Source organism: Macrobrachium rosenbergii, chromosome 13 (assembly GCF_040412425.1).
Source record: "Macrobrachium rosenbergii isolate ZJJX-2024 chromosome 13, ASM4041242v1, whole genome shotgun sequence".
NCBI lineage: Eukaryota > Metazoa > Arthropoda > Malacostraca > Decapoda > Palaemonidae > Macrobrachium > Macrobrachium rosenbergii.
This window is the reverse complement of record NC_089753.1, coordinates 6,925,478-6,947,455: the sequence shown is the minus strand read 5'-3', so window position 1 is coordinate 6,947,455 and position 21,978 is coordinate 6,925,478. Positions and strand designations below refer to the sequence as shown.

Here is a 21,978-nt window from a genome sequence, read left to right as displayed (position 1 = left end):
ACAACAAGAGAGAGAGAGAGAGAGAGAGAGAGAGAGAGAGAGAGAGAGAGAGAGAGAGAACAAAGTTCTGCATACGAAACACGGGAATTGTGAAGTTCTAATTCATGCTCACAGTGATTAGTGTGAAGGTGGAAAAAAATTCAGAAAGGGGGAGAGATAAAAAATTATGTATTTTCTGGAATTCTAACCCCACTATTGTTTTTCATTATTAATTACTGATTTACTGCGGAATAATGTAATCTCTTGCTCAATATGAATAAAGAATAACTGACGTCATAATATTTTAAGACATATCTATATATACTGTATATATGCATGTATACACACACACACACACACACACACACATATATATATATATATATATATATATATATATATATATATATATATATATATATATATATATATATATATATATATATATATGCCGGAATGCTGTGAAAAAGGTGTGAGAACAGCAGTCTTTTATTCAAGAAGTGTAAGAGTGTCTGAAGATAAAGGTGAGTAGCGCATTGTGAGGAGGGGTTGCCGACTCCCTGGGTGATGCTGTTTCTTTTCTGCACAAGGGATTCATCCTTGAATCATCTAATAAATAAACGTGGCTGCTGTTACTGCAATGCCACCCACCCTACTGGTTTAACGTCTAAATGATAAAATACACAGCTATGATATGATCATGTATCAAGGCTAAATGAAAGTGTACGAATATATTCGCTAGTGTCGCAACCAGAACCCGTCAACACGCCTTTTCAGTTTTATGGATTCTTCATACAATAGTCTTTGGTATGAACAAAAACAAAATCAAAAGAAGGAAACAATGAATAAATATCTGCAATCCATTATTGCATATACCATAATATAATAATAATAATAATAGCAATGAACCCATATAAGTACAGGACCCTTTGGCTTGTTTCTAGTAGTAATAACAATACCTTTCTACACATTCACCATGAACATCATCACAGCGGTAAGAAAGAAAGAAAAAAACAGAGTCACTCCCACGAATGATTCATTTTTCTCCAATTTTAACAAACTGGTTTCTTTAATTCCCCTGTCGGTGGGTGGGAGTGAAATTCGGAACATTCGCTGCTCACTTGTTTCGCATAATTTCGAGAATCATAAAATGCGGTCTGGCACTAATGGAATGCAAATGTGGAAATACGGCGTGACGCACATTATTATTGTGTTGTGTTAATGGCGCTGCCTTTAATAGGCTGTGTAAATAAGGCTGATTTGCTTGTGAATTTGTAAGAATAAAAACGTGTGTGTATACGCACATTTATATATATATATATATATATATATATATATATATATATATATATATATATATATATATATATATATATATATATATATATATATATATAAACGTGTGTGTACGCACATTTATATATAATATATATGTGTATATATATATGTGTGTGTGAGTGTGTATGTATGCGTATGCTAACCACAACCTCCTTCTTCCTACAATGCAGGTATGTCCGTAAAGGCTACATGGTGAATTTAACCTGCCGTCTTGAACCTTCAGTTGAGTGAATTACGACCCCCGAATAAGATCATGAATTCAGTTTCTGACCCTGACACTCATGTGACGGCTACGGATAACGCTGATTAAGACAGATGACTTCCAATACTGCCTCCCCTCCCTCTCTCCCTCTCTCCCTCTCTCCCTCCCCCACAAGACTCCACCTCCCCAGCAAGGAGTGTCCCCTTCCCCTTCCCCTTCCCCTTCCCTTCCCCTTGCCTCCCACGGATCCCTGGCTATCTTCCCCAAGGGCAACTGTCAGGTCTGCCTGCCTCTTTGATCACCGCAAGCAATTTTCTTTTCAATTTCCGCAAAAAAGAGCAAAAAAGAAAGACGGAAAACAGAGCAAGGCCTGAATGGAGGACGCGAGTTTTGGCAGACGGCTGATATATATTATATATATTAATAATAACGGGAGTCTTCACCTCTCGTGCAAGAGATCCCGCTTTCGAATCCCCTGCTGGCACAGAGCGATATGGGCACATATTGTTTATACCAATACACCACTGCTAAGTAAACGGCGAATTATGCACCTGCAGTAAGTCGACTGTAGTAGGTCAGCGCAGAGATGACGAAGGAATTCATATAAGATATCAACTCAAAAAATACAAATCCCCTAGAATCTCTCTCTCTCTCTCTCTCTCTCTCTCTCTCTCTCTCTCTCTCTCTCTCTGAATGGCCGAGCGTGCCACAGTGCTAGCTCTCTCTCTGTCTCTCTCTCTCTCTCTCTCTCTCTCTCTCTCTCTCTCTCTCTATCTCTATATATATATATATATATATATATATATATATATATATATATATATATATATATATATATATATATATATATATATATATAAAAACAAAATAATAAAAATTTTAAATGGGAAACCATTACAACCCACCGAACGTGGCAAACTTTACTGCCGTAATCAAATCGGCAGAGAGAGAGAGAGAGAGAGAGAGAGAGAGAGAGAGAGAGAGAGAGAGAGAGAGAGAGAGAGAGAGACGTTCAAAAGGTAAAATAATCATCCAAACCCTTTTCAGGTCACGGGCACCACACGTAGTCGTCTTTTACTGAAGAAATATTTAATAGTCTCTCGGGAGGGACTTGTACCTGTTACCTGTGAGATATGTACTACCGTGAAAAAACTTGTACAAACAAACTTCTAACATGCGTATTTGTTTTGCATATATGTTACACAGTCGAGAGGAAATTTCATTGCCTACATTTTTTCTACAAAGTCGAGAAGTCCCATCTACTGGTAGCTTGATAGTGACCGCACCAAAAAGGCTACTGGTAACGTACATTCGTACATACACACACGCATTTTCTCTCTCTCTCTCTCTCTCTCTCTCTCTCTCTCTCTCTCTCTCTCTCTCTCTCTCTCAGGTCTACAGCGAAACAAGCTTACTCAAAATAATTTATTTGACAATAATCTAACATAGGCTAACTGGATTGCGAGAAACAAGAGATGAAATAAAATACAATACTAAAGTTCACCAAATGACAAACATATTAAAGTCCCCCATATTCAACTAATTATTCTCTCTACATCGTTTCCCCACAATAGGTCAAAATAAGTCAAAGTCCAGTACATTCCCAATGAGTACATTTTAATCTCCTCCTCAGCGAAGCATCTGAAGATGTCAAATAAAACCTGGTTAAATAAATGCATAAAAATAAAGATATGGGAATTCCTCCTATGTTACTTATAAAGTACACACAATGTAATAAATGCTTGACACAAGTGAGATATAATATGTTAAATGAAAAGAACAACCTACAGTGAGAGGGCAGGCAAAGGACGTGAGCAAGATCTGCTCCACTCAGCACCGGCGATTTTGTTGTCAAATGAGACTCACTACTGTCAATAATACCTGCTACTTAGGTTATACGAAGGATCCTCCATTAACGAAAGAGGCCATGACATCTCCTCTGCAGGATATAGATTAAGTGATTACTCTTGTTCTGAACACGTTTTAGTCGTGATCTTTCCGTAATCTGCTACGTCTGATCTCAGCCACGGACAGCCTCTTTAAATGCTGCATAAGTAGAAATTATGGATTACGTCGTTCCAAAATGCGATGAAATTCCTATAGTGCCCAAAAGATATTTGCGCAATAGACACAATACATTGTACCCCTATTAATCAAAATTTTAAAAAACACACAAATAATACAGAGAGAGAGAGAGAGAGAGAGAGAGAGAGAGAGAGAGAGAGAGAGAGAGAGAGAGAGAGAGCAGCAACTGCTGATTCTTTGGATCTAGGTCCACCTATTCGGGGAGAAGAGTTTCTAGAGGATAATATATACATACATACATACATACATACATACATACACACACACACACACACACACACACACACATATATATATATATATATATATATATATATATATATATATATATATATATATATAGTGTGTGTGTGTGTGTGTGTGTGTGTGTAGAGTACAATGTACTGATGAGCTTTTTTTTTCTTTTATTGGTTTGTTTGAAGCCATGCTGCCATAAAAATTTTGTCATGAAAAAACCGAAAACGGCTAACCCACAGAGATGTCCCTAAACCTACCTAACTATGTCTAGGGCTAACTGAACCTTGCGTAACATGGCAACGTGACCAAACGAAGTGTTACCTGGATTTATAACATAATCTTATCAGGCAGGCGTCCCATTTCGCGTTCTCGGAATCAGTTATGCTTGCATTGACAGCCTTTCACGAAAGGTCTCCTGCAAACAAAGGTGTTTACGTTTCACCTGCACTAGTTCGACTCGCCGGGGCCGAGACGCTTTATGCGAGTTGCAGTCCATTCCCTTGTGCCTCTGTTCACCTAACAAGCAAACTAGGTGCCTGAGAGTTAGATGACCCTAGTGGGTCACAAGCAGGGTGATAAAAAAAAGATACGGGCTAGCCTTGCAACCTCATCCCATGGGATGCGTAATAGCAGAAACAATAACCAAGTTTGGGGGCACCCACAATAAGGTAACAATTGAATGAGAATATTTATATACATATACATATGTGTATATATATATGTATATATATATATATATATATATATATATATATATATATATATATATTGGTTTGAAAATATTTGATATATATATTATTTATATAAAATATATATTTATATATATATATATATATATATATATATATATATATATATATATATATATATATATATATATATATAGATATATATATATATATATATATATATATATATATATATATGTGTGTGTGTGTTTGTGTGTGTATGTGTGTGTGTGTGTATGTGTTAAAGAAATATTTCATCTGATAGAAGAATAGCTTATCATACTACAGAATTAAGGTTTCGTGACTGAAGACTTGGCACAACGCAATGACCAGCTTTCGCTGCAATAAATTTATGTAGTAAATCCACTAACCATTGTTATTTTAAGTGTAATTTCAATTATTAAACTCTTTCCGCTGTCTTAAAAAAAATCAGTGGAGGGGCCGGCTCCTTCTTCCTACGTCTTTGGCTAAAGCTCCCTTCCTACAGTTAAATGCACTGGGCGACCTCAGACGGAATTCGAACCCGCGGACTTAAAGGAATGCCAGCCCGGCGCGTTACCACTGAGCCACGTCGTTCCCCAGTTGACACAAACATAATAACAGTAATAACAATTTTCTCTCGAGAATTCATAAAGCTTTTTCTAGGCAATGTTATTGCGACGAGACTAATAGCCTAATATCCACAAAATCAGATTATAATAATAATAATAATAATAATAATAATAATAATAATAATAATAATAATACTGAAGTATTGAAATGCATTATTCATTCTGCAGTACGCATGAAGGGTGAAGAATAAAAGAACCAGGACCTGGACCATGCCATAACAACCAAGTTCCTCTCGGGATTCTATCCATAACCGCAATAATCCGGTTAATGAAATCACGCTGGAAGCTTCACTATTGAGGAAGGAAATTAGCCAGATAAAATGGGAACTCTGCTTCTGCTTTGAGTCTATTGTTGGTTATCGGCTAAAAGGCAAGTGGACCTTCATTAAGCTCTTTCAGCAGAGAGAGAGAGAGAGAGAGAGAGAGAGAGAGAGAGAGAGAGAGAGAGAGAGAGAGAGAGAGAGAGAGAGAGGGGTGCGAAAAACTAAGCTTCCTGTGTATAAGCACGTATATATATATATATATATATATATATATATATATATATATATATATATATATATATATATATATATATATATATATATATATATATATATATATACAGAAAGAGACAGAGAAAGAGAGAGAGTACTAACAAACTAAAATATCTCTCATTACCTAACTCCTAGCCAGAAGTAAACAGCGTGAGGCAATGGTGAAAAAAAGGTCTCAGAGAAAAAAAGAGGAAATGTTGTCAAAAGCGAAACGTCGAAAAGTGCGAACGTGCAACCGGTTTCCCTGATCATCTATTCACAAGACAAACAGAAAAATCGCCGGCCATTATACCTACGTACGATGATGGAGAAGAAAGAACCGACTGAGTTTCCACCACGCTTGGCGATCATTCGTTACCTTTAATTAACATATGAGAGAGAGAGAGAGAGAGAGAGAGAGAGAGAGAGAGAGAGAGAGAGAGAGAGAGAGAGGAGAGAGGCGGGGGAGGCAATACGTTTCCAATGATGGTGCGCAGATATATATTTCGAGGGAGCACTATAATCTCTCTCTCGATAAGCTGCGACTATATAGCAACACACCACCAACAACCAGGTACATAACTGGAGGCTTGCGTCAAAAGAGGCATATGAAAGGTAACTCGATCACACCGTTCCTTTCTTCATAAGGTTCAGTGACCGGATGCAGGTTTTTCAACTGCGAGCTCAGAGAGCTACCAATTGCAGCACGAGGACCAAACAGAGAGACAGAGAGAGAAAGACATTGCCATGAGTATCCCAAAGCCTGGTCAAAGGTTGAGACAATACCAAGCGTTATGAAACTTGCATGAAACATCAGAGGACTGGCATAAGCGGCTGTGGGTTATAATAGAACCCGGGTACCTTGGAGTTAGCATTGACACTCACGCACGTACTAACCCCATGTTGTACTTATATATATATATATATATATATATATATATATATATATATATATATATATATATATATGTGTGTGTGTGTGTGTGTGTGTGTGTTTGTGTGTGTATATAATACACACACACACACACACACATATATATATATATATATATATATATATATATATATATATATATATATATATGTGTGTGTGTGTGTGTGTGTGTGTGTGTGTTTGTGTGTATGTATAATATAATACACACACACACACACACACACACATATATATATATATATATATATATATATATATATATATATATATATATATATATATGTATGTGTGTGTGTGTGTATGTATATACATACAGGGCATCGATAGCAGCCCGCGTAATAAAGCAAGAAGGAAAAGGCATTTATAAATGCTTTACGAAGCATAAAGCACGAATAACGGTAAAAACAAGTTACAACCGTCAAAAACATTTCAGATCAATCGGCACTAAAGCAAACATGATCAGAACAAATAAATATTAATGAACGAATGTGAACTTTCACATAAAGCTAAACGTACTCGTCTCCTTATTCTCAAGCAGCACAAATGTCATGAAAGCGCCGCAGATCATTTCTCATATAAGTAAGAAATGCTATTCACGTACGAGTATTTCAGTTAGGAATTTTCCTTTCAAAAACAGTTTTTTTAAATTAATTTCAGGTAAGATTTTTTGAAAGTGAAGAACGGGTAACGCTTTGCTGGAAATAAAGATTTTCTCGAAAATCAATAAAATACTTTATGCCATATGAAACCATTCTTGAAAAAGAGGACAAGTAAAATTTTATTTAAATGAACATCACATATTCTGCTCCTTTAAATTAATTAAAATTAACTCTTAATATTCTTCTGAAAAAATGGTGTGATTTGAAATTAATTTATCAATTTCCAGTAGTGTTACCCGACCTTTACTTTCAAGAAAAATGCTACCTGAAACTCAATTTAAATCAAAGTTTGTCGAAATTTAAAATAGTCATATTCTTAACTAAAATACATTTTCAAGAGGGTTTTCCTTGCAATTGGTTTTTTAGGAAATTCGTGCTTTAATTTCGTTTTGAAGAAGTGTGTTGCATGACTTGCATGTCCGAGAAATTATGACATGAATAGCATTTCTTGAATATCAAGTGAGACTTTTCTTTGGAAATGAACATCACGTGAGACCTCTTGACAATCATGATAACGTAATCCCTTTCCTGAAAATGCCGCCTCAAGCAGATGATTTAAAAGACGAAGACAGGTGCTCAAGATAAGTGATTAGGGGAATTAAGTGAGTGCTCTTATTGCTATAATAAGGAAATGAGCAGCTATCAAAACTATCAAAACATAGAGAGAGAGAGAGAGAGAGAGAGAGAGAGAGAGAGAGAGAGAGAGAGAGAGAATTCGAAAACTACCTCACGCACAGACGTTCACACACATAAATATAGTATATATGTGTACATACACACACACACACACACACACATATATATATATATATATATATATATATATATATATATATATATATATATATATATATATACATATATATATAAGTATATATAGGCTATATATATATATATATATATATATATATATATATATATATATATATATATATATTATATATATACATATATATAAGTATATATATAGGCTATATATATACATATATAATTATATATTATATCCATGAATATTACATTAGAACATAATCACAGACGTAAAAAGTTAAGAAAACACTTCTAACTCCTTCACAAAGAATTTAATGGTAAAATTTTTGTGAAGGAAAAGCCTTATCAAATCTTAATAACACTATGTTTCTCGTCATTAACAATATTCTCGCAAACGTACAAGACGGGATGATCTGTATCATAAGTTTTTTTATCACACTAAAACAGAATATAACGTGATACTGCCTCTACAGGAAAAAACAATCAACAACGCATAAACTTTTATCGGATATCAACAGTTTTATGCTAAAAATGTTTTTCATAACACCAGCTTTACCAAAAAACATTTATTATATTTTGTAAAAAAAAATAAAACTCAGTTTATTTTAACATGTCAAATACTTATGAATATATGTTAAGCAAATTCAGTTTTATACATCTAAAAAACGTACATTGATGTTACATAAAGTAGGTTTATAATTACAAAAAAAAAAATTAATACTCGGAGAAAAGACAACCCTTAGCTGCAATTATTATTATTATTATTATTATTATTATTATTATTATTATTATTATTATTATTATTATTATTATTATTATTATTATTCATGCGTTCTCGTAAAAAACCAGAAAGGTATTTACTTTTGCAAAACACAATCTCAACAGATAATAAATATGATAAAATGCACGTAAAAACCAGACAGAACAACAAACAAAAACAAGTATTTGCACAAACAGAAACTGAGCAGAATCCCTTCCTCAACTCCACTGTGCTTGTGCAACATTTCATCAACTGATTAATGGCAGCAACTGCTCTCGGAAGTAGCAGCTGCTACGGTAACCGAAGCCAGTGCTAACAGTTGCTATAAATGGTTCAGTCGTTATTTATTTCCTGAGACATCGTATTATAAAATCCTCAGGGCTAACTAGCTCTCTCATACACAGATATACATATGCACAAATGCAAGAATGTATAAATACGCACAATGTACAAGCACATATACACTCGCAGACAGAACACTTCCATGAGTTCTCTCTCTCTCTCTCTCACACACACACACACACACAAACCAGTAGCCTACATAAGAATAGAAACGAAATTGTAAGCACTTATAAACACACACACACAGTTATACAAATACACAACGGCATTTCAGTTTAAGAGTAATAATTAAGTATTACGCCACGCGATCTCTCTTCCAAAACTAAGCACAATTACCCACAAACACACATACACTAACGCGCGCGTGCGCGTTGGCACTCAAGTTCAAATACGAACTCAAGTACACACTCATAAACGCAGATAGTGATACAGTAATCTAATCAAGGTTTAATTTTGGGTTTACAATAATTGATATATTTTTCTCTCAATGACTTGTTCAACTTATGATTACTCTCAAGTATCGAAAACTTGCTCCCAGAATACTATGCCCCAAAATACAAGTGTAGGTCATTAAGTCATAATGTTTAAATATTTAGACTAACACTACCTTAATCAAAGCAACTAATTTTGATCTCTTTAATACTGCAAAAAAACTTTGTAGGTAGTTATTAGATTCACCAAAATATTCCAAATGAATTAACGTTACCTGTTACCATAACGCCTAATTATCATTTACATACCGTATTATCGTTCAACCGCACGACATCTTGATGGAGCTTGAGCTGGTTTTATGCCAGCACTGGCTTTTTCTCCGTGGGGCAGCCCGTTAAACTGTGGAACATTCCTGACAAACCTTATACGATGTTGAGTTCATAAGTTGAAGACCAGCCTTAAAATGCTACACTTTCAGGGCGCCATATACCTTTTCCTTAATGTTGCGTGTGCAGTTTTACAAGTTTCAGTTTAAACAATCTATTCTCTATTTATCTATATCTGTTATCATCTTCCATACAAGGCTTCTCTTTGATTTGTTTTTCTCATTTTCACAGAATGGTAATTCCATTCTGCGGATGAAAGTTAATGGTTCATTTGGCTAGTTGCACGTGTTCCTGTGAACATAAGGACAATAACAATAAAAGTAATAATAAAAATGCGTATAGTTTTCCATTTTCTTTAGGTCTTCTCATCATCAATGTCCTCACATAAGGACATTTTACTCTGTAGGCTTGCTTAGAAAGGTGTTGCCATTTTAGTCTTGTGTCACAAGAACATTTATACATATTACAGCAATCATAACAAGCCCTGCCCTCATCCTACAACGGAAAAGCGAAGCTCTAAACGTGCTGAACCTATCGTATCTCGCATATTCCCCTCGACAGGCTCAGAACAAAAAAAAAAAAAAGTTTAGGCCTAAAACGCTACACTCCATCCGATTTAACCGAACACCCCTCCCCGTTCCTCTCTCTCTCTCTCTCTCTCTCTCTCTCTCTCTCTCTCTCTCTCTCTCTCGTCAGTTAGCTCTCCCCTCGTGCAGACTAATGTAATCTGTACACCTAAAAGGTAGCGTCAATAATGTTGTACGCACATACCGATTTTGTAAAGAAATCAATATGAAAAACAACAAAAACTTCCTACAGGCTTAAGATTTCTGAGCTTATTTCATTCGGAATAAAAAAGAAATTTAAATGTGTGTAATCAGTTTGCTTATTTCAAGAACATATAAAAATCTGTGCAGGAATTTTGCTCTGGCTGTTTTAAACAACTACAAAAACTGAGAAAACTGGGATTTGGTATGCTTATGTTAAGTACATTAAAACTTTATATACACCAGTATTTGGTTCGCTGGGGTGTAGTTTGTTTTACAACATAAAAAGTTATTTATGCTGGGGTTTAGTACGCGTATTTTAAGAGCATTCAAAAACTTCGTATATGCTGTGATCTGATTTATCTTAAAGACATTACAATTTTTATATATGGCGGGGTTTGGTTTGTTTAGGAAAGTTTCTCAGTTATATTAATGTGTTTAAAATGCTATTACAACGCAGAACCGATCTTATTCTACTTACATTTTAGACACATTTTATGCATTTTAATAGCAGTTTTTCATTCAAAATACACTGATAAACAAATAGAAAGGACATCATACACAAACACCTGCACCTCCTTTTCCCCGTCAGAGGGGCAAATGACTCCAGAAAGCTGCTGTCCTTCCGGTTTTCATCAAATATTTTGAAATGAAGCTGCTGCCCCTATGCCCTTCTTCACCCTCGCTACGACTAACCACAGTCTACTAGCTACCGCTTACTTCATTAACTACACAGGGTAAGATATGCAAAAGGGGATTTAACGTAACAGGGTACAGGTGCTCCGCCTTCCCCGTTAAGCGACCAATGACCCCGTGTGCGTGAATCATCTTAATAGGCGGGGTTATTAATATGGTGCACAGCGCCCAATGCACCTTTTCACTTTGTATCGGCTCCTTGGTTCTTCAAAATGGTTCTTTCAAGTAAAAATGAAAACACGAAAAAAAAGCAATTATCTGAATACTCAATTACACAAACGACGTCACAAACAGACATGAATACGGACGTTCAACACACAAACCTACAAAAATATGAAAAGGCTGATGACTGACAGAAAAACGTTAACTAATAAGCAGCAGCGAATACGTAAAGAGGAAGAAGGAAATAAACATTGAGGAAAAATGTAGAGCGATCTCATAGGAAGAGTAAGAAAAATGGAATAAAAATTACCCACTTCATTTGCATAAGCAATGATCTTAAAAAGTAAAGCACGCGTCTTCAAGCTTAGGGTAAATCAATAGCCCGGCCCGAAGTCAGAGAGAGAGAGAGAGAGAGAGAGAGAGAGAGAGAGAGAGAGAGAGAGAGAGAGAGAGAGAGAGAGGCAAGAAGAAGCCAAAAGAGGGGCGACTGTGGTCAGCAGTTGTTTGGGGGGTCACTGGTTTCCTCTTCTTCTTCTTTGTCTTCTTGTAAGAGAAACCAGCTGGGATAGACACGGGGACGCTTCATTTATCGATTTCTCGTTTTCTCTTTTAATTCCCTTCTTACATTTATTCATTGCAAGCATTCATCAGTAGTTATTGTTCATTTGGTTGCATTTCATCACTTTCCCTGTTTTATTTCCGTCTTGCGATTGTAGTTATCGGTTTGATTGATAATCCTATTCTGCTTCCATCACCTTCTTCCCCTTCCTTTATTCAGTATCATGTATCATTTGGTGACTATATTTCTTGCCCTCACTTCCGGACATTATTTTTTTCTATCGCTTTGTAGGCACTAGTTTAAACTTACCAATACATTTCTGTTTATTTTTGTGTCTGCTTCATTTTGGTTTTGCATTTTGCTTTCGATTTCACACTGAGAACTTTTTATACATCTCATATAGTGGACAGCTGTTTGGACTAATATATATATATATATATATATATATATATATATATATATATATATATATATATATATATATATATATATATATATATATATATATATATATATATATATATATATATATATATATATATATATATATATATATATGTGTGTGTGTTGTTTGTCTGTATGTATGTATGTATGTAAGTGTGTGTGTGTGTGTATATATATATATATGTATATATATATATATATATATATATATATATATATATATATATATATACATATATTGCATATGTATAATGTATAAAATACTCTTAACTCCTCGAATTTTTTATTCATAAATAAAATAAGTATGAGAAGTATTGAGTTATATATATATATATATATATATATATATATATATATATATATATATATATATATATATATAATATATGTATATGTATATTGCATATGTATAATGTATAAAATACTCGTAACTCCTCGAATTTTTTATTCATAAATAGAATAATTACGAGAATTATTGAGTTATATACATATATATATATTGCATATGTATAATGTATAAAATACTCTTAACTTCTCGAATTTTTTACTCATAAATAAAATAAGTACGAGAAGTGTTGAGAGTTATAGCCAACCAAAGTACCTGAAACAAACAGTCACAAATTGCTGTCTGAATATCTCTACAAAGCGAAACAAAATCACCCAATCATAATTTTCATTACCTAATTAACGAAAATAAATCGATAATCTAAAACTAATCCAATACAGCAACTAACCCGAACCATTTCACAAGAATTTACTTAGACTACAGCACACAGTACGTGGAACTGGGCATGCACTTGTACGGGGCAACATCGTGTCTGCACGCAAATGAAGGCAATGCCTCAGTGCTTCCTGGAATCCTTAATCATCGATAAATTGTAAAGATTTCTTACAAGCTGCAACATGGATATGAGAGAGAGAGAGAGAGAGAGAGAGAGAGAGAGAGAGAGAGAGAGAGAGAGAGAGAGAGAGAGAGAGATTAATGACAACTGCAGGTATCTGCAAAATTTTCCCGAGTATTAAAACAGGGCTTTGAATACATTTCCCTATTATCTACACTTTCCACGCTGCAAATATTATGTTTGAACAGTACTCCATATCGGCCTACATCTGAAATCCTTCGAATAAAATGTAATACAAAAGAAATTAAACCTAAAATCCTCACTTAGTAGATAAAATTTGGTAAAAATTTAAAAACAAATACCTTGGGATACAAATAAATGACTCCCCCAAACATTGCGAAATTAATGATGTAGAATTTTTTTAAAACTGGAGAATATATCACTTAAGCTGCAATGCTTTAAATACCGAAGCTGCTTACAGTACTGGAAAACATCAGAGCATCATTTCCACGGGTGGAAGAGAGAGAGAGATTTAGTATGATTATGACTGGTTCATTCTATTGTGCCATAGACATTCGAAAGGGGGTTACGCTCAGCTTTACAAAAGATGAATGCGCCCAGTACCATATCAGATGATATTCATAATTATTCTATTAAAAGAAAACATTTGAATAGGTAGCAACTTTGAAAATGAAGTAAATGTACTATTCAATGTCATCTCAATATAATGACAAATTAATTTTTTCCCGTATTACTCGTATGGCAATGAGTCACTGACAGTTTGATGTATCTGGGATCGCGTCTTCTCTCGGAAACTTCAGTCTTTTTGTTATGCTACACTGCCCTGATACCCACTCAAGAAAAAGCATTGCATTCGAGAGGCAAATGAGTTCTGCCTACTTCCAGAATTTTTTTATACATATCCTATACTTACTTCAAGAGTGTTCTTATCTAACTGTAATTGTGAGTTTGGTCTGTCGATATTATATCAAAAGCAAGCTGATATATCTATCTATCTTTCTATCTGTCTATCTATCTATCTATCTATCTATATGCATATATACATATATATGTATATATATGTGTATATATATATATATATTTATATATATATATATATATATAAAATAAGATCTATTACAGTCGAATAATTACCAGGTACATAATTTACAGCCCATGCCGACAGGCACAATGTATTTTTCAGGGAAACAGGCCTAGTTCATTTCATTCGCCCTCTATAGATCTAGAGACCCCCGCTGGCAAGGTGAAAATTGTTTATTTATTCGTAAAATAATAAAAGAATTGCGTCATTAAACACTGGTTTCTCTCTAAAACTAAAATCAGAGACTTCATAGACTTCGGACTAGAGTGCACAAAAACAACGATATACCTACCTCAGTTCATGTTTACATCTGAAGCGCAAGGCGTTGTTTATGAAACCTGAGGTTAAGCACCATAAAAGATAGAGAATGAGAAGGCGGAATAAGGTACAAACATGTTCTTCATTTAGAAAACAAAGAAAGGGATAACTAAAATTAAATCGGGGTGATAGTAGAAGAAAGAACAACACAGAAATCCCAGCAAACATACAGGCGACTATTACCGAAAACAGCATTTCAAACAATATGAAAGTTTAAGCATTTGGAAAATATCAAAATCAAAGACAAATACTTTAAATGAAACATGAGTTAATAACAAAAGAAAGGTGAAACACAATCCCTTCAAACACATAAGAAGCGAGGTACCTTTCTCACGCTCTAAACCTATTCCTGGCGGCCTATCCAGTATCAAGTCTTGGAGTTCGACGGTTGTCCTTAAGACAGGCATGGAAGGGAGGAATATATACAGTACCTATGAGGTCATTCAGCGCCGAAAGGTTTGAAGGTTTGAAAGGCGTAACAGGAAGAGAACCTCGCAGTTGCACTAAGAAAAAATTTTTAGAGAGGGTGGAAAGTCAGATGGAAGAGAGAGAATATGAACGGAGGTACAGTCAAAGGAATGAAAGAGGTTGCCACTAGGGAGCGAAGGGATGCTGCACAGAACCTTAAGTAATGCCTACAGTTTAAGACAGGTATGTAATCATGCAAGAGCTACATTAAGTTATAAAATTCTAACGCGGACCATAATCACCATCATCATTCTAATAAACGTACCTTAAGTTTGTTTACACGCAAAGCATCTGGACAAACAACTGGTGTTTGTTGAACAAACACATTAACAGGAAAAATAACCCGTTCTCCATGTACACAGTCTCTGCCGAAGCACAGCATGGGATTAGTCCAAGAAATTTTTCTAATGTTGTGGAAGAGCGTGCTGTTTTTATTGATAAGACATCTCACAATAACTTATTATTATTATTATTATTATTATTATTATTATTATTATTATTTGTTCTAAAGGGTCCACAATAATAAGTGTTAAAGGCTCAAGAAGAATTTTATAAAAGCTTTCGAACCCTTCCCTGGGTTCATCTTCAGTCAAAATATTTAATTCTCCCAATTATTATTATTCATAATGTGTCCACACCAATATGGACAAGATGGAAAGTCCATAAAATTGCTAAGGACATTATCAGAGAGAAGAAAGCCAATGTATAAAGGAGATACAAATAAAAATTGTAAAGAAAATTGTCAGAGGCCAGAAAACTAATGTATTAAGAAGATACAAATAAAGGTCACCAAAGATATTTTCAGAGAAGAGAAAGCAACATACAAAGAAGATACAAACAGAAACAAATTGCAATCATACAAATATATACAGTAAACATCAAGCAAGCAAATCAACGAAGAAAATAATATGCACAGAAATAAACATAAATCGATAAACGTATCAAAATAAAGCATAACTGCATGACGCTTGAAAGAACAGTAGAAAAAGTCAGACAAAAATAAACAGCACAGAGAACGGTCGCTCAAATAAAACCTGCCGAATAATGCAAAATAATCCAACGAAAATAGATTATTCTGAATCAATAAGAATGAAAAAAAATCTTTAATTACACGTTAATCTTATCTCAATGGATTGCCAATGACACTACCGCTTCAATGTCACAAACAAAAGACAAAAGAAAAAACTTTCATTAATGCAAACACAAACAACCGATATGTCAATGAAAGTTAAACGTCAACAAAACTCCCAGAGCAAGTAAAGGTCAAAAAGAACCAAAGGTTAAAAGGAACAAGTTTCAAAAAAAAGGTCCTAAATGATCAGTTATCGATTAACACAATCTTTAGGGGCTCCAAAGATTCAGGTAATGTAATAAAAGTGAAATACATATTATCACTAGGAGGGAGGCCAGAGGGGATATAGGATTAAAACTTATAGATAATAGCCAACAGTACTGAGATAAAGACTTCATATCGGTAAATACCATTCATGTTAAGTCATAGTATTATGGTACATATACGTACTTACATACAAAAACACGTGCACACACTCGCGCAATATATATATTTGTGTGTGTATGTATGTATGTATGTGATCCCTATTTTAAGAATACAGCGCAAAATAGTGATAACGATGATCACTGTAACAAAGCAAGAAACTGACAAACTTCAATCCAGGCTATATTTTACACAACTTCGGACCGTACACCAGTGACGCTAAGGAGCGTAATTTGGGGAAAGTTAAGCAAATTAAGTAAACATCGGAGGCATCGGAGGCAACAGTTAGAAACAAAGTAAAACCTCTATAATATAATGTCCTGTCCTGATGGCAGTTTTCTTTTGTGTACTACTTTAGTTAAAAACGAACAACAATGCAAGATACACGAATTACACTTAAAGTGGCCCAGTTATGGTAAGTGACTAGTTTGACTATTATGGGAAAATTTTCTATCATCAAATCTATCATTTTAAGCAAACGAGAGAGAGAGAGAGAGGAACGCTTAAAAAATTAGCGTAGAGCTAGCAACCGCACCCCAAGATACTTCATGGAAATTGGACGAAAAAAGAAAAACTGTGTGAAGATCACACACACACACACACACACACACACACACACACACACACACACATATATATATATATATATATATATATATATATATATATATATATATATATATATATATATATATATATGAGGGTTGGAAGAGATGAACGTTATGTCACATCAAAGGAATCTTAGTCTGTGCTGACACAGCCACAAAACTAGGCACTGCACTTTCATCACTGCTTAATTACGTATGAATCATTCAGCGACCAGATATATCTGACCGCGGCACATGGGTTGCATAACTACCCGTGGCGTCATATTTTCAATGCCAAAGAATCTTGAGGTTGTCCATGGCTAAATTTTATATAAATAAAAACTCATCGTAAGCATGACTCCTGTCTTTGTTCAACTTGAGGAAAAATTTATTCAAAACGCATATTTTCAGGAAAATTCAACATTTTCTCTATTGCCATTAGTGTTACTCATGAGGCACTCGGTCAAATGTTGCAAGTTTCAAAGGGTAATGACGTTCTAAGCACGCTTCTGAAAAACAAAATCCACGCGTGGAAAACGATAAATTCATTAAATATATATATATATATATATATAGAGAGAGAGAGAGAGAGAGAGAGAGAGAGAGAGAGAGAGAGAGAGAGAGAGAGAGAGGGTAGTTTAGAAAAGAAGATTAAAATATTTTAAAGCCTTCTTTATCAATTACGTAAAACCGATAAAGAATTTATTTTTAGAGGACAAAATAAGTTTATTGCAAAATATACATCAATCCCCTTTTACAGAAATTTCTGATAGCAATCAGCGTAAAAGTTGCCGATAACCTGAAAACAACAACCGCCCTTGAGCTATAAAAAGAAACAAGAACAAAGTAGCATGATAGAGACCTCTAGGTGGTCGGTGATACCAGCTGTCGTTTGGAGATAAGCATAATTAATACATAATAAATATCATATATTCCATATAGATGATAGCATGTTAGTGTGTGCTTTCAAGCGCGTTTTGTACACAGGTAGTTCATCCCTGATTCAGCACTTGAAGGCTGAATGCGGCCACGGAAACTTTCTTTTTTTATTTGCCAGTAGGGGACACCGCTAATTCTTGTGTGTGTGTGTGTGTGTGTGTGTGTGTGTGTGTAGAAAGATAGGTAGATAGACAATACGAGTGAGTGAGCGTGCATGCATGTGAATGAAAAAGGAACCGTACACTGATGAATGAACACATTAAAGATGAACCGATCACAGAAAACCAACACCATAAAATCATAAATCAATTAAAATGTCTTTCAGTGTCAGGAGTTTTTACTCTAATGAACACTGCTTTTAATTGCAAAATTCTTAAGCTACATGTGAATGATTTAAGAAATATTGGAAATTAATTTGCACGTTCCTTTGCACATCCCGAACATTCCTGTACGAAAATATTTGTTGGAGAGAGAGAGAGAGAGAGAGAGAGAGAGAGAGAGAGAGAGAGAGAGAGAGAGAGAGAGACAGCATATTATAATCTTGTTTACATAGATTAGTAACTCGTTCCTCATTCACGCAAAAAAATATAAATTACATAAACAACCATAATACCCACTACAGTCAACGAGAGACAGACAGACAGACAGACAGACAGACAGAGAGAACCTCCATCCAGCCATCCACTCGACCCACACATCATGACGTCACTCGTTATCCCCATTGACGTTGACTTCCACATGTGGTTATGCGATTACGTCATCTAAGCAGACAGGTGGCCTTGAAAATCAGAGTAATAATTCTTTCTAGAACAGTCGGGGTAACACGACATACAATGCATGTGTATAAACAACGTCAATTAATAAGCAGAAAGTTGTTTTTGCTATCTATTAAATATATCAGTATTAACAACTATAGTAGTTTTTTATTCATATCTTAATAGAGAGATCTATAATTTACATCAGCGCCACGAGTTCATAGGCTTGTAGAAGATTCACTTATTACATGAATTAATAAAACTAACACGAACAACCACTCGGTATTCAAAGTAAGCCATTAATCAAAAGTGCAACTGTAAGGCGCTGTCAACTTGCAAAAAGTCGGAAATTCCTACAGAGAGAACAGTCAACAGATACGAAATGTAAGTATATATATTTTCCTTAGACTAGCCATGATGACGTCTCGAAGAATATCATGGCTATATAAAATTTTGGAAAACCTTAGAGAATATTCATGTATCAGCGACTTTAAATGTGAATGCAAATAGAGACGACAGAGAGTAATGAAGGGAATAAATAAAGGTGATGTGATACTACGAAATTACAGTGACAGAGAGGGGGAGAGAGAGAATTGTAATTAACACTGATACACACACACATACAAAGTGTGTATATATATATATATATATATATATATATATATATATATATATATATATATATATATATATATAAAGTCTTATGTTCACGCATACCATGGACAGTGCGAAAGTTGTTATCAAATTAAACAATTTCTCAAGGGGAAACATATCGAACGGACCACAGCAATCCATCATTGGGCTACGCGTAAAATGACAGGAACTACAATAACCGTGCATTCCAGCGCGTGACAATGAAATGTATTTATGAGCTCACGTGAATTGTGACACACACGCACACACATATATATGTGTGTATGTGTGCGTGTATGTGTGTGTGTGAGTGGAAAGTACGTCAAATTATCCCATTCATAACCTTAAGATAAAAAGAATGACATTACTACACTACCCGTCATCACGAAAAAGATATATACTACATAATTACTGACATTCAATTCTGAAATTATCGATAGGGAAAAAGTACAATTACGGTAGCCTAACTAAAAACACGTAGACGAGTTCCGTGGGTGCAAAAGTAATCCCAGTGATCTACCTGGTTTAACCCTGTAGACTTATTAAAAATGTTAATGGGTAAACACGACCCCATATACTCATTATGAATCGCTGATGGATACTAAAACTGACTATAAAGCACATAGGGTCCGATATAAACTTTCAGTTATTTATAAAAAAAAAATCAACATAAATTGGTTCGTGTTTACCTACAATTGAAAGCATAGCGGTCTAGGCCTATATATATCGGGTGAGTTCTAACCGCTGCTGAAGCCGCAATACTGATTATAAATTCATTTGATTTTCCTAACTATAACACAGTATAACTTTGCACTGAATTACTGAAAACCTTTATACACGATAGCAAGTTAAGAAAACGGTCCAAATAAAGTTTACAAGGATAAAAACATAACCTTTTACAAATATGTCTGCAGTTTTGTGCGTGCGCGACAGTTTTGTAAAAAACAAAAACAAAAAAAGAGCTATAATTCCAGTACCAAAATACTTAATTAAAACAGACAAAAAAGTAATTACTGAGTACAAAACATAATTGCTTAACGGAAAATAATATCTGACACTGCATGGGGTGTTGCCTTTATACTGTGAAACGCCACACATTCAGCCAATGACAGAAGCAATGCGAGAGGGAATTATTGACTAAACGAAATGTTAAGTCGAGAGGATATAGGTCACTTGAGACATGAATGGGCCAATGACTTATACGTTGTCCGACCTGAGGTTTTCTTCTTGGGGAATGCAATTGCCCATGAAGCTACTACCCCATGCAGGCGAATATGACAGCTTGTCCTGCTCTATGACATTCAGAAGAACACACCGTACGCCTTACTGTGATCTAATCGATGACCCTGTGGCTGACTGCAACTTGTACACAGGAAATCTTACTTACCCTAAGTGACATGGCGTGGTTTTAACCGTGTATTAATCCGTAATCCAGTATAGTAGTGACACCACCCCACACTCCCTCCCACTTACACTACTCGCCATCGCCAGTGTTTACAATCAACTGACGGGGAACAGCAGACGACACCCTCAGAATATTGACGCTGCTGACACCTGGTGGTTGCACCGCGAAACTTCCCCTCTCTGTCTGCAACCACTTTGCTGTTCTCTCAGCCAATCACGGCTCTCCTTACTGGCATTGTCACACGTGTTCGTTTGGCATACAGATGCAATGAGGCGTTTGGTAACATCTGCGCTCGTGGCTTATAAATCTCTTCTTGAATATGTAGCAGCTTCCTTGCATCAGTCATTGCCATTTGATAGTGTTAAGCATTATTCTACTTTCCTACCAATGACATTCTTGCATTATTGTTCTGTAAATTAGTCTTTGCAGTCATTTGCCTTCATTATCCGTGTCTCTCAAATCTCAGTTCCATCCTCTGCAATTATTTTCGTTTCTCAACTACATTCTGTATTTAATCATAGCAGCAAACATATGTTAGCCAAAAGAGGAAGAAAAATGGAAAATAATCATCTTTCAAGAATTATCGAATATTCACCGAGGAGTATCGTCGCTGGGCTGCCTGATTTTCTTCAACAATCAGTTTCGTGTTCCGTGATATTTGACACTGTTTGCACAGGTGGAAAAGTAAATAACACTTGTGGATTTAGGCCACCAGATTCATGCCGGTAGTCCGCATTTCGTAGAAAACGGTAGAAACAATGCCAAACAATTCCTTCCAAACCTTTTCTTTGAAAAGATTTTTTCGCGTGAAGAGACTGGGTCAAAAAAAA

General features: G+C 35.1%; 1 protein-coding gene across 1 annotated transcript in view; it reads right to left on the bottom strand.

Annotated features, from left to right (window-relative positions):
* The window catches only part of LOC136844876 (ankyrin repeat domain-containing protein 29-like), a 523,757-nt gene extending 502,515 nt beyond the window's left edge, over positions 1–21,242 (bottom strand). The window contains 1 exon segment of the mRNA XM_067114147.1: positions 21,131–21,242. Coding sequence (XP_066970248.1) covers positions 21,131–21,142 — 12 coding nt within the window. The 5' untranslated portion in view covers positions 21,143–21,242.
* Between the last annotated feature and the right edge of the window lie 736 nt (positions 21,243–21,978).